Consider the following 15305-nt stretch of genomic DNA (forward strand, 5'->3'; position numbering starts at 1 on the left):
CGTGACGTCACTACGGTAAGACCTAAATGGATCAAAGCAGTCATTGTTGAAAAATAGAATTGTTAATGCTTTCTTGTATCCAGGCCGACCGCGATTAATTTTAACAAAACGGCTGGAATTGAATCATAGAATGTTCTGCCCACCTAAATTATGAATGAAGCAATTACCTGTGAATCTAAATGTAGGTACAGTATATTTGTGCTAGATTACTGAACTTTTCAGTTACATATAGGATTACAGTAGCTGGTAAAATGCTACATTATTTGTTATTTAGAATCCTTGACAAGAGATGTCAAAAGGGGCTGGTCTCGCTACATAACATAGAATACAAAAGAGTCGTAATAAACAAGAGCTCATATTTCAGCTTATTGACTCTTCGTACTGAAAATGAGCTTGCAGCATCGGACAATGGACGGAAATAAGGAAATATTGTTATTGCTCCGAATATCCTGGTAGGTACCTAAGCAATTATTTGGATAATGGAATTTGCACATATTCCTTACATGTTCAAATAATTTTAATTACCTCCAAAAACCCCATGACAGTTCAATTAACTCAATGAATCAAACACTACCATGTACCTATTTAGGGTTAGTTGTTCAAACATTCGGTATTTCAGAAATGTAAACAAAAATGCATTCATGGTAGTTATTAAGTATTAACGACTTAATGATCCGTACTCAGCTCGTTACGTAGGCTTTCTGACGTAAAGCGTAACTTCTAGAGCGCATTTTGTGATATCACATTCAGTCTTCGCTGTTTAAAGAGCATAGTGATTCCTTTTTGATCGATCACTGTAACATACTCCCCCATGCAACAATTGCCTAACTTTTAAAGCAGTAAACACATCCATAAAAAATGATGAGTCATAATGATTCGTGTCGAAGAGCAATATCGTCTCAATTGGAGTTGAGTGACCCAGCATCTTCGACATACGCTAATCCGATTAGTAATCCATTTAGCAAACTCGTCTCGGAGAACCGTACGCTTTCGTTACGCAACCAGCTAACCGCTATGTGAAATTCTGACTAATAAGAATCTCCAAAATTCTGATGTGTTTAGTCTTCGTTTCAAAGTTTCACGTAGTTTGTTGGCGACTACACTGCAATGCATCATAAATACTCATACTTTATGTAGCAGAGACAAGTCCAATCTGCTTCTGGGTAATATAAAAGTTTATTCTAGCGGCATTGCGGCATGAAATGCCATGCTTGCTATGAAATAAATAACTCATACATCAGGCCCGTGTTTGCTGGTTGCAGAGGTTTCTGTGAAATATGCTCTAATTATGACGGGTGTTACGGGTCGCGGGGCGCATGCGCGCCGCCTGCACGGGTGCCGGGAAGCTCGCCGCGCCATTCACAACCCCTCCTCGGAATAACCCGACATTGCCACCCCTGTTACTTACACATTGCATATTCATTTAAATACATCGACGTCCATTAGGTCATTACTAAGCTGGTATTTAAGTATTCCTTACTTGTAAAACAGACCAAACGTTTAATTAAATGGCATATAATTAAAATATGGTTGTAATTTTCTTTCTCTATAGATTTCTATTCTTTCTCTATGGATTTCTATCACAAAGAATATATTTTTTATGAATTTCTAAACAGAATTTCGACAAGCGATGATGTCTATTTTCTTATGAATACTTAAAAAACAGGCTAAGCCTATCAATGCGAATTTCCACAACATACAGAAGGAAGATGAGTAGTGCAACTCAAAATGTTTTCATGAAGCTGCTTATTATAGTTGGCGAGCCATTCTTACATGAAAGCTAAAACCATTGTACTGAGCCCTAGGTGCTCACATAACGCCGTCTTAACATGACAAACAATGCTGAGACAGCCCTCATGTGATTCATTGTGCGTGTACTAAGGTTTTGTTTCAACATGTTTGCGCCGGATAGGACTGTCACGTCCACCTTTCCTGTACTTTACTATGATAACAAGATAGGTGCACGAGGTTACATTGACGGAGTCGTGTGCATACGGGGACAAACGCGTACAATATGCAAAACTAATAGGAGGGTGGGACGCATGTCTCATTAGGGGAATAAATCGGCAGGATCGAACTCCGGACATGTGATCTAAAGATAATTCTGAACTGAGTAAGGTAATATGGGTGCGGTCTTTACAATTCGTCCTTCAATTCCAATTTTCATTAATTAACACCGTGAGAAGGAATTGTAACACATTTTTTATTGTCATTCAAGATCCGCTTACGAGCGTAAGACGTATCTAGGTATGTCATACGGTGCGTGCGTCACATCTCGTGACGAGTGAATTAATTACAGTTTTCAGAGCAACCTCTCGTTCGTTGTATAACCGATGACGTTGATATGAACGACTCTTCAACAGGTTGGAACGGAACTGAGATACCTTATCTGTCTGACATTCCTAACAGGTACTCTTGATGATAACAGTGGGCATTGTATCCCTTTCAGATTTTATACATGTACGGTGGCTGTTCGTTATTCTGTAATAGAATCGTACACTATCGCAAAACAACACTGCCACCTTATCTAGGTTCACTGTAAATTATTCAGTTAACAATATCTCGTTAACGTTGGCACTAAAACCAGGTTTCCGATTGCCTTAGTCTTATCTAAACTGGTAAATTGATTAATGCTTTGTTGTCTATCGACATACCCGTATATTGTACTAACTGAACTAGTCTAATTAATTACTAAGCTATAGTCGCCAATGTAGAAAACAGTAATTAAAAACGACACAAACTGTTTAATGAGACCGACATTTTAAAATACGTTAAACTTTGTATCAATATTCATAGCGAATTCGGGAAACAAATAATGTAATAAGCTGTTGTACAAGAGTGCAGTCGAGACCGGACGGCCAGTCTCCAGTGAGCCACTCTCATGAATAACGAATACCCAATATTGATCTCCACAGAGGGAGCATTTCAGAGAATCGAACAAGTCCTGGGAAAATGCAGATGCAATTATCGTTTATTCATGGAAACTGTTCACCTGCAAATTGTGAAGAGCGAAACAATAGCAACCAAGAGATGCATTTTGTCCTCGATTCTTTGGGTTCGCGAAGTATGCTGAAGTTTATAAAGCATACCAATTGGGGCTAAACATTCAACATTTCGGATCTAGGAAAAAGTTACCACGCAATAAGTATCAAAAGATACCTGTATCTGGCGATACTGGGCTCTCCCACAAATCGCTTGGTAATCAGCATTAACGGCCAACGGAAGCCTCTGAGCACTTATTCCCAATGTACATTTCGATGCAATCGACATTATTTTTACTGAAGAACGTCCATTATTTATAGCATACAGCCGACACGTAATCGACGCAGTTTATCGTTTACGCAACAAATACTCGCTTTGATTTTATTTTTTTAGTAAACTAACTAATGACTACTATGGGATTGATATCTTGGAATAAATATATCAATTTGAACAGTGCACTTATCAATGGAGTTTTTGTTAATTTTTTGGCAAACTTTGGACATTACGGGGGAAATCAAATCCGGCAAAGGCTTCATTAATTCTTATTTACGTACATTAGAGAATAATGCCGTAATAATGTGTATAACAATGGTCAACTCATTGGATGCAGCTGAGTACCAGTGTTTTGGACCATACCGTGGACGAAAACGATATACCTGATTTTAGTCGTAAGACTGATTTTATTCTGCTCTGCCCTACTTCGTTGGTCCATGATTGTACTTAGTTCTAAGCCCTATGATTTATAGACTGTGGTAAGCGAGTAAAGAAAATTAATAGTAAAATGCTTTTACCTCTCGATCCTTATTGCCGTAGGTGATGCCTAGGTTGGGCATGGCGCGCAAGATGGCGACGAGCGACTGAATCGTGTTGCTGTACACCACCGGCCGGTACTGTTTGAAGTCTTCATTTGTGAAGCCACTTTCGTGGATAATTCTGTGCAAAAGAAATAATATTGTTACACATTTTAAAATGATAAACTTAATATAAAATTAAACCCGTTTTTCTGCATTCCCTAGTTAGAGAAACGTGTACTTTTATAGTTTTTTTATTTTTTTATTATAACGTTGTAAAAATCCTCATAGCTATAGCAACATAGTTAAAACCTGTACTACAAATATTAAATACAACAGCGAATAAGTTCAAAATACGGATGCTACATGAAGATGCCATGAATGACAAATATGCTAATTAGTTCATGACACAGGATAAATAATTGGCCAAATTGAGAGAACGAGTCAATAAAAGGCGTAAATGTAGTATTACTCATCGATCGCATTGTGATTCATAGTTCCAATAGTGCGGTATTTTAACGAGATTGTTGAGTTCCAGCTCCGGCCAATGTGATTTCATGACGTAGCCATTAATGTTACGGGAATGTATAACAAATTAGCAGTAAATTTGAATTGCAGTTTCCTTTATCCATTCGTTTAATGAGATGTATGCAAAAGATTCGAGAGAAACTGTGTCTAACTGTTGTTTTACAAACGAATGTCATGTAAAAAGTGAAGGCGTGATTTTATTTTTTTTACAAGCGACACCAATTGCATTCTTTAATTAATTCGCTTGATAATATCAAAGCAGCATCATGTCTTGAACGTCTGACTATAAAGCCTGATGCTCTGACATAGCATCTGTGGTTTTAACTTAATTGCAACTTTATTAATATTATGACGTACCTCTCTTCTAGACACAGTCATAAGTGACTCATGCAAAATCGCAACTCAAACCTGCCGTATTTCTGATTCCTCATCTTAATTTCATATTTATTTATTTTATTTTTTAAATACTTCTTGCACATTGTACAACGGCGGACACAACGCCTTAGACGTTCTCTGCCAGTCTACCTTAGGGTGGTGGTGAAATAGAAATGGTAGGTGCAACACAATTTGAGCATCAGTGGAAGATAATAAAAATATATATATATTTATGTTACTGTATCCAAGAGAAGAAAGTGAGGAAAATAAACTACTGTAATGATTCAGCCAACTTGCCATGGATGTGATTTCGTAGTTTCAATTTAAAAGTGTGTCGACTATTTACCATCCTGACCTCCAGAGGAAGCTCATTCCATTTATGATGCATTAGTGTCCAGATCAGTCTGACTTTCAAATAGCATGTACATAAATAAGTTAATGTAGGTGAGGACAGTTGGCTCTACACAATGACAAATAACCAATTGCAACTTCGAGATATTAATGTGGTGTTGAATGTGGATTTCCCTATGAAGACTTTGGCATCTATTTGTTAACTTTTCCCAACTATCAAATAGGTTTTTAGTATTTTAACTATTTTATTTCGTTTCCGTGTTTAAAAGCAATGAAAAAGTGATGCAGACATCGATTTAAAACATCAACTCTATAATCTGTTCTTCTACAGGTTTAACATAAAGCACATAAAACAAAGTAGATAGACACAACCGTTCTTTCAAAGTTATGAAAGCAATAAGCTGCTGACAGTTTCTAACAAGATGTTAAGTAAATATTTTAGTATTTTACGGATTCGAACAATGGAGGTGGTGCGTGCGGATGATGCACTCCAATGAAAACAATCGTGCCGAACGAGCGGCGCGCGATTCTTCAAGTATTCATGGAATTTTTGCTTCATTTTCATCAGATTCCGTCCTAATCGACGATCGTTAAAGTTAGGAAAGTTACATTAATACACTGACACGGTTTTAACTTCTAAATAAAAGAAAATGATGTTTTTGTTGTGAACTAAGTACAGCATTTATGAAAGCCTACCTATATTGGTTATCGATAAAATAATTTGATTTCGAGCGTCTGACGTTCTATAGATCTGTAGCATCCGGGACGCGGATGACGTCACCAACGGCATGGTGTGATCGCAATGTGGTAACACCCACAAAACATTGATCTCGGTACCATAACACTAACAATTGTAGAAATATATCGATGTTTCTGCTTCGCAATGAGCATATTCTGATGACAACTTATCGAGATTTGTTGACATTACAAATCAATAGTAAAGGCCTTGATTAGATAACGGCCTAATTTGATACTAGGAACTACTATAGTTTCAAAGATTCCGCTGTCAATGGAAAATTGGAAACTCCCGCTACTGAGATTGATGGCTTAAGAGGAGAGACTAATGCAAAGACAGAATTATTTTTGTTCATATGCCGAGTCTGAATTCGTGTTATTCAGGTGACGCTTGTTTAATGCTTCTTCAATTGTAGGTGTATAAAAAAACCTGGAAGGTATATGTCTGTCTTGATTGCTCCTTTTGGTAACAAGCGTAATAGACAGGTGTAAATCAATGAACAACTACGTCAATGTCGAACAGTGACGTCACATTTCGTTGCGTTACTAACACCTTATTGCATGACGTGGAAACAAATATTTTCTAATTTAAATAACATGAACAAAGACGTATCATTTACTGTGCTAAACAACGGAACATATCAACGTACTCGTTGCCTAGACAATTAACGTCTTCATATTACCTACTGTATGTGCACCTTGACATTCAAGTTTTTCAGGCTGGATTTTAGCATACAATTCAATGTAAGTAAGATATTGACTTGATGCGATTTTGAAATGTTCAATGTTGCAACAGTATATTCATACAGCCAGTAATCTTTTATCTTCGAAATGTAAAACGCTTGTTGACAAGTCGTTGATAGCAGATAGGGAGATAGCAAGCAATGGACCGATGTATTATATCTCTAAACAATAATATTGATTAAGATAGATACGAATGAGTATAATTGATAACAATGTGTACCCAGCTTATTGCGGCGAATTACAAAAAAGATAGAATAGGTAACAATGCAAATATGAAAGATAGAGGATCCTGTCAATTATCTTAGAACCATAGCCATGTTATGGAATCAATACTAATACGAAATATATTGCTGAAAGAAATTGCCTTAACAGAAAACTAATGAATTTGCTAATAAAGGTTTTTATTATTTTTATTTTCAGTCAAGTTGATGCTAAAAGATCAGGAAACATGTTGGAAAGATGTCTCCAACATAGATTAACTATGGGTTTCGGAATCGAAGAATCTATTAAGAAAACTTCTGTTGCTATTCAAAGGATGTAAATGTCACACGGTTCACGAGTACTGATAAAGGATGCAAAAATCTATTTCCTTTGCGGCCTGGCAAAAAGTTAGGAGCCGTGCCAAGTCGCTTCGGGGTTCATATGAATCTTTTAGGTGCCTGGTACGTGACTGTCTGTTTAGGAATATTTGAGTAAAATCGAGACTTTGTTCCCTATGTTCACGTAAACTTATTTTAATCACACAATTAGCCAGTTGCAAGAGATGCATCAGATATTTTGAATTTATTCGCTTTCTGGGTGTAAAGGGCTGACAGTTTAACATTTATTTGCAATACAATTAACTATCTACAAATTGGTAAATATTGAAGAAATAATAATACTCACTTCATTTGTTTGACTATAGTACTTTTGCCTGATTCACCAGCACCTGTAAACAAAAACAGAAATGAAAACCTATTCTCAGAACAACGTGTTTTTACGTTTTTAACATAATTTATTCACAATGCATTACAATTCATTGAGCAAGTGGGTTCGGGGGACAAACATTACATAAAAGCTGCGTTTCTTCAAAGCAGACATTTCGCCAAACCACGCAATAAAAAAAGAGCGATGATATAAAAACATTTAATTACCGCCTAAATGTAAACTGTTTCAGTTCACATTATGCACGTCTCGTTGAGTGAAAATAGCATGGAAAAATAAATTAACAGTGTTTAATGTGAACTGTACGCTAGGTGGACGAACGAAGGGTTTACCAAGCTGGTCGATAAAACTACGGTGTTTTCAGCTCTGTGCATATTGAGCACGCTTCGGGTTTTCCATTAACACCCTTGTGTATAATGGACATCGAACAACAAAATGTAATTTTTTCGACCTTGTATACTTGATTGTAATTACAATAGTGAACAATAGGTGATGACTCAATGACAATGTCTAATCAAGCGTTAATTGTTGAAGAATAGTTGTAGCTGTCTCTCAAATATTATCCACATGTAAACTTTTCGAATGAGATCCATAAAATACTTCATGTAGGTGCCATTTCAAGACAATATTTATATTCCGTTATATTTATTATCCTTCTTAGTACGTAGATATTAATTGGCTAATAAAGTGACGAAATTACGTGGGTGTAGGAAAACGAACCCTGTCAAATACAGGTTCTTGGTATCATGACCCCTGTTGGCTCTAATTGGCTCGCCAACGCGAACGGCCGATCTCTGACCCCCGATATAGACATTATCACCCGAGTGCACTCCATATCTACATTGCAACTCGTACAACCATTCATACCTTTGATTGATGTCTAGGCTTAAATGATATACAGGAAATTACACCTCGTGCGAATACAATACATTCGTTCGTCAGAATAAAATGTATCATCGCATATTTTATATTCACAGTGGAAGAACTTTCACAATAAAGTGGATGGTAATCGCGTGCCAAGAAAGTATTCCCACGAACACCCAATATAATAACTTTTAAAACAGTGAATGTCATGTTGGATATTTAGTTAGTGGTAGTGAGTGCTTAAGAATTCGAACAGTTTTGAAGTTATCTCACGCAGATCAAACGATCGAAGCAGAGAATAAACGGCACATTACCTCACTATCTCAGTTTAAGATCAAGATACTGTTCCGAACCTGTGAGGAACGATGCTATAAGTGTGATTTTACATTGTCTTTAGTTACATCTACATGGATAACGTAAAGCACTTTTTTGCATGAACCTGGCAGGTTTTATCGTGGCATAAACTTCGATAAAAACATAATGTATCGAATCTAAGTTGTGTATCGCTGGGGTGACAGGATGGGTAGACGTCGCCTCTAAGCCTTTTTGCGCTATCATCACGATAACATCGTCGCGTGCTCAAACGTCGCTTGTCTGATAAAATACCTGCCTGTAACGTCCGTTCAATCGCCTCAACAATGTGAACCTGACAAATCCCTCACAAGTTTTGAGTAGTTGGTAAAAGGACGGGTTACTCTACTTTTCGAACCTTAACTTCGCTACTATCTAATCCAAATGACATAACATTAGGATTATGATACGTTTATCTTTTTAATAACATCGATATTGACCGATTAATGCAATAGATTGTAATTGATCGTCTTACGAGTTCACGTTACGATCGAAATACAATTAGTCGTACGTACTCATATCGGAAATATATTCGATCTTTACGCACGACATGAAGTTATTTATTCGGTTAAAATTGTAAATGGACAGTCCAATAGGTAGGTTTGAAAGATGCGACGCACGTAGCAAGTGGTGGCTACCGAACATGCGTAATTGAGTAAATTGTGTGGTTTAAAGATTTTTTCAACCGAATAACTATTACAAGACTTACCGCGTGTCATACATTTCAATTTAGTCGACCTCCACGACGATTTAGGAAAAACCCTACAGCCATTGCTGCCTTCATTTAAGAAGTATAGGGATACACTGCGTATTATTTTCATAACTGAAATGCTGGCTACAATACGACATTACCATAGAACTATGGGTATATCCAGATTTTTCGAATAGAGCTCTACATTTGTGGTATTGTGGAGTGTGGCTCATTAAAGCAAAACGCCATTCATGGTCAGGCATGCACGCACGGACTGGCACGCTGGAATGCCGTGACACCTCAATTAACTTCTAGACCAAGACATGAGGTTGACACACTTGTCACATGTGAATTCACCTCACGCTCATTATGTGATTGCAAGACCGTTTTTTTTTTTTGTTTTGGTTTCATTTTCCTTGAAATATCTAAAACAGGTAGGTTGAAGGATAAGTCTAATTTTATCCTGGTTTTGGTTTATGTGTTGAATGTCAATGGAAGCAGAAAATATGAAAGAAAAGTTCATCTACATTATGCAATTAAATTGCACACTTAGTTAGATTTAAAATGAATGTTAATAGGTGTTTTAAGGTAAACAAACCCATAAATATCTCAGCTGGTCATATAAAATCATTGTCCTGTAGGTAGCGGCATGCAATGACATGAAATAGTTTTATTGATTAAATTTAGAAAACCACTCCCTTCACTCCTGAACTAAATTTTAGTTTTTATCATGTCATATATAATTTTAATTATGGTCATATAATGTTAATCAGTACTAAAATAACACTGGCATATGATCACTTAGACATGCCTTTAATCATGGCATGACTTTAGATCATAATATAAATGTTATAAGAATCATAGAAATAGTTGATTGTTCCCATTGCCTACTTCATTGCAGACATTAGAGAAACACAATGGTGACTCATTGTAGGTGTATAATGACTAAGTAATTGACTCTAAACAGAATTCATTATTCCGAAACATAGGTAAAAGCTCGATAGTGCTAATACCAATTGATATGACACCACCATTTAATTAGAAAGTATAATGTAGTCCAAAAATAGATATGTGATGATTTCAAACTGAAATCTTTTTATTTTTAGAGCAGTTAATTAAGGAAATGTCAGTAGTTTATAGGAGTTGGTTGCATCGAGAAGAAATACATAAATCAATTTAAAAAACTATATTAAAATCAAAGTTCAAGTTTTTGAAAAAAGACAAGTGTTTGAACATCTGTGAAACAACACAAATATCACAGCTTGTGTCAATGCACTCACATATCAGTGTCAAGATCAAGGCAACCAGACTTTGCAAGAAACCCACGGATTTAATTCAATATTTAAAAATTTGACCTTGTTTGAAAATATTACTAACTGTTCTGTACAAGCTGTGTGTCATATGACATTTATACAATGTTTTATTATGATTCAGATGCCATAGAAGAAAAATTTCCTAAGTTAGTCAGAACATACTATACCACTTCACGTATTGGTACATGAAGCAAGGAAAATTCTTCAATATAAATTATTAGCCACAACAATACAAAATTGTATATAGATCTGACAGTTTTTAGTTGTGTTTCCTCTAGTGATTGTATTTAAATGTAAATAAGTATTGTGCCATTTATCGTTGGACATGAATGACTTTGTTCTGGTGAAATATTGGCAGTGGTTCAACACACTGCCAACAGGTTCTGTTTACAGTGATTAAAATTCTTTAAATACTAGTTGATTGTTTACTGACAACATTACATGTGGTTTTGTAATAACTAAAACAATTTGTACACAATTTATGTGTTTCTATAGGGAATTACCTTTTGTTTGGTGTTGAAGAGCAAGAAATATGTTTTATTTCATGTTGATGTAACTTATGTGTGGATTTGAGTTACCTGGCAGGTTTCTATTGTGAAACTGCTTTTCTTTTGTGTTATCAGCCTGAAAGTGTTATCAGATCAAGGTCATCTATGTAAATGGCAGGAAAACTACTAGCTAGCACAATGGAGAAGTCTCCTTGCCAACTAAGTCAGATCTGATAAGAATCTCTAGGTATTGTGGTAGCTGACTGTCACTTATTTCTCATGAAATACTGACATTATTAGAGTGATGGTAAACAGTAATTACAAGAAATGATGGAGTGTGCTCATTGGCACCTTACCTACCCATAACATGCAGCTCAGCATTATTAAATAGGTTTTTACATTAGGTTCTGTTATTTCTAGGTTTATGAACATCATTTTCTAAGAAATATTTTTCAAGCACTGATATCGATTGGAACTTAAAATGGGTGTATTTTGCAGTGATAAGTCAAATATATTTTTGGCTATCTGAGATTTGACATGAGTTCAAATTAATGTTATCAATCTCATTAGTTAGGTAAAACAAACAGAAACGTTAATATGTCACACAGTGCTTATATTTCGCAATTTGATAAGGAAAACCCCTCCTGAATCAAGGTTGGTGACATTGGTACAGAAATCAACCATGATTAGCATAGAAATGACTACACAATAAGTTACACATCTGTTTCCTAAATGTGAAACAAATAGGAACTTTCATTTGCGCACGGAACTACCGACATACCGGCATAGTGATTAGTTCAAGTGAAAGCAACTAACCATTTCTACTGATCGTTAAAAATGAGCAACGAGCTTAATAGGGTTCACGAATATCGTTAGGACGCCCCGAACAGGGACACCATTAAACTCGACATCGCTGAATGAGACGCCCAAATTGCTGCAACCACCCCGAAACATGGGTGCGGCCAATGATCGCGACAAAATAACAGAGCTGCACCGTACCTAATAAGAGCAGCTTGATATCTTTGGAGGCTTGGATTCCATCCTCTTTCAAGTTCCTCTCGATCTGTCGGCTACGAGCTGCCGCTGCTCGCTCTTCGGCCGACTGGGCGCACCCCATGTCGGCAGCTGTCCCTGTTCCTTGGCCGCCGGCCGCCCCGACCCCTGAGCCGGGCGCGCTCTCACCGCTCCCTCTGCATGCGCTCCACACGCGTCCTGCCGCTCCGGCGAGACCGGAGCCACCCTACACAATGTTAGCACCCAACACACAGTAACCTAACAGTACCACTTTTCACTGTTCGTACAAATCCGAAAAACACAATCTTTGAACAAACGACCACGTCTCGCTAATTTCCAGGGTTTTTTACTCCACTGAACACTGAAAACACGCAACGACAATGCAAACTTTAATTGATTTTACAAATCCGTTTAAATACGAGATAATGGCGGCCGGATGACAAGCACCAACTCCGCTCCGTGACAGCGACCGCGCCCCGCTCGACTGACGTTCGGGTGCGTTCGGAAATCTTCGTTCGGACTCGCTCACACATGCGTGAAGGCACATTCACACGCGAAAGAGAACACGAGCAATGCGCTAAAATCAAAGATTTGTCAAAGACAAATTCTATTTTTTTTATTGAATAAAAAAGTTATAGCGCCAATTTCAAAAAAAATACGTTGATATTTTAGAAAAACCACTTGATATCTACTATTTCTGTGGAATACTAATAATACGGATAACGGATATAATGGAATTTATATTATTTACAGTTGTAGAAAATATGGTAAATTAATTTATCATTCATAATATAACTATTTAAGTTTCAGTAATTTGTTTTTCCGCGATTATGCATTTGATTTGTATGCAAGCTAACTTTAATTGCAATGGCGATTCTTCGTAATTTGTTTGCTTACATGTTTTTGCAAATTAATTACTATGTTCTTTTCTACATTTCTCACTAATTCAATTTGAATCGAGAAAATCTTTTGTCATTGCATTGCCCCAACTACCCATGTCGGAGTCAGCTTTCAGTCCAACCAGATGCAGCTGAATCTCAGTGTTTTACATAATTTATCTATCATACAGCAATTAATGATGCACAATTCATTATCAAATCATGCACCTTATCCAATGAACACAGTCATTATAAAACGTTATTCCTTGCAGCGAATGTAAAGGCAAGAAAGAAGACATAGACGAAAGCTGAATTTTTTGCACATTTAGTGTTAGTTCTGGCTCGGAATACTATTCTTTTAGATGTTTAACTTACTGTGCATTGAATAACTAAAAAACATAGAAATACAAAGTACGAATTATCGAGCATTGATTAATTATAGGATTTTTTCGTTCTTCTAAAAATAACTAAAGACACTGTGTTAATAAAAAACAGAAGGTACCAACATGTAGGTAGCTGAATGGTAGAATTGGTACCTAGCATATCTTGAGACACTTAAGGATGCCCGTATATTTGCAAGTGCATAAACGTTTTGTGAGTTCTACTAAGATGCAGTCGATCATGTTATTGCCTCATCTGCCTGTCTGCACGGAATTTTCTTGAATAACAAACTTCGATTAGGTATCTCTATTTACATCTTTGTGGCAGATTCGGGTGTAGTTCTGTGTAGGTCTACGTGAGGTACCTACCTAAGTTTGGAAACGTAGACTAGCCGGTAGGTACTATACATTTCTATCATTAGATATATTTTCCAAAAACACAGTATGTAGTAACATGTTCTTTTAAATTGTTAGTTCGATATAATAAATTAATGCTACAATATGCAGCCTAATGTTAACAGGGTATGCTTATAATTGAGGTTCAGGGTTGCACAGGACGGAAATTATAAAGGTGTTATTCAACCGTTGGTCGTTATTCAAAAATGGTTTCGTAAAAGCTCAACTGGTAAATGCAACAAATGTTACTGTTTTGAGTCCTTATGCAAAAATTTTGTTTACGCTATCAACTAGTAGCGTAGCAGCTGCAGTCTATAAATGCCTAGTTGGTAGGTTTCCAAAGAGTGTCGAGGCTCAAGGATGATAAGGTACGGATGATGCTGTTGACTTTCTAGTGAAAATTAGAGAGTTACCTAAACTACACTACATCATTAGAAATAAATACAATAAGCAATCTTAACTATGGTTCAAATACTCCTCGGCTGGCAAGATTTTGCACAAGCGGCCTAGTCAGAGTTATCACCATCGGTTTATTCGCATCCCCAACGAATCATCTTCCCGATACAATGCGATCTCTCTAAAATTGTGATTGTTTGAAGATTTTGCCGTGGGATGTCCCTTCCTTTCAACCAAGTTTGATAGAATATTCGGTATACCTCCTGAAGCCAGGTCAGCATTAGAGTGGCAAATTCAGAGTTACGGCAAACAGAGTTAAGCAAATTTTTTGAGTGATGTCTTTTATCTTGATATTCTGTCTGGCCAGACAGAACTAGAATTGCATTGAAAATGGTTTTCTCCTTTAATTATAATTTAATGAAATACTATTTGTGTACCTAGTCCTAAGCCATCTGGCCTCATAGTAATCATATTTATATCTTAGCTAGCTATTAAGTAGCAAATTCAATGTTGCCCCTGAACATGATAACGAGAAAGCTAGGTAACAATGCCGATGCATTTATCTACATTCCTGAAACGAAGATTGCCGGTTCGACAGTCTGAGTCAATAGAGCTCGAGCCGGCATGCGCGCGCACCTGCTACCTAGAGAGAGATAGAGGAAAGCTCCATTACCAAGGAGCAGCAGCTTGATATCCTTGGCGGCCTGGATGCCATCCTCCTTGAGGTTCTTCTCGATCTGCTTGCTGCGCGCAATGGCGGCGCGCTCCTCGGCGGACGAGGCGCAGCCCATGGCGATGGCGCGCACGGCCTGGCTCGCTACGCGCGGCAGCGCCGTGCCCCTCGCATGCTCGCGGCCCGTCGTCGCGCGCACGTATCCCGCGCACGCGCGAGCGAGCGCACGCGTGCTCCGGTACCAGCGGGACGCGCGAACAGCGCCACGAGACCACCACGAAACCGCCGGCGCCTTACGCACGCGATGCCGAGCGCGACGGAGCTCAGGGGGCGAGCGGAGCGATAGTGACCGGTCGAGGTGGCGCCGCGGCGTGAACCCGCGAACGAATGACGGATCGCGCAGGCCTGGAGCGGCGCGCTCAGTGCGCAGG

The 15305-nt window shown here is 37.7% G+C and overlaps 1 protein-coding gene across 2 annotated transcripts in view; it reads right to left on the bottom strand.

Moving 5' to 3' along the window:
- LOC124637930 (guanine nucleotide-binding protein G(o) subunit alpha) overlaps positions 1-15007 on the bottom strand; it is a 31229-nt gene extending 16222 nt beyond the window's left edge. The window contains exons 1-3 of one of the 2 annotated variants that reach the window (XM_047174667.1): positions 14875-15007; positions 7392-7434; positions 3774-3915 (exon numbers count right to left, since the gene is read on the bottom strand). In XM_047174667.1, coding sequence (XP_047030623.1) covers positions 3774-3915; positions 7392-7434; positions 14875-14992 — 303 coding nt within the window. In that variant the 5' untranslated portion in view covers positions 14993-15007. Of the gene's footprint in view, positions 1-3773; positions 3916-7391; positions 7435-12136; positions 12649-14874 lie in introns of those variants that run through there. The other variant, XM_047174666.1, reaches the window with a different exon arrangement.
- Between the last annotated feature and the right edge of the window lie 298 nt (positions 15008-15305).

This window comes from Helicoverpa zea, chromosome 17, assembly GCF_022581195.2.
Source record: "Helicoverpa zea isolate HzStark_Cry1AcR chromosome 17, ilHelZeax1.1, whole genome shotgun sequence".
In the NCBI taxonomy this organism is placed as follows: Eukaryota; Metazoa; Arthropoda; class Insecta; order Lepidoptera; family Noctuidae; genus Helicoverpa; species Helicoverpa zea.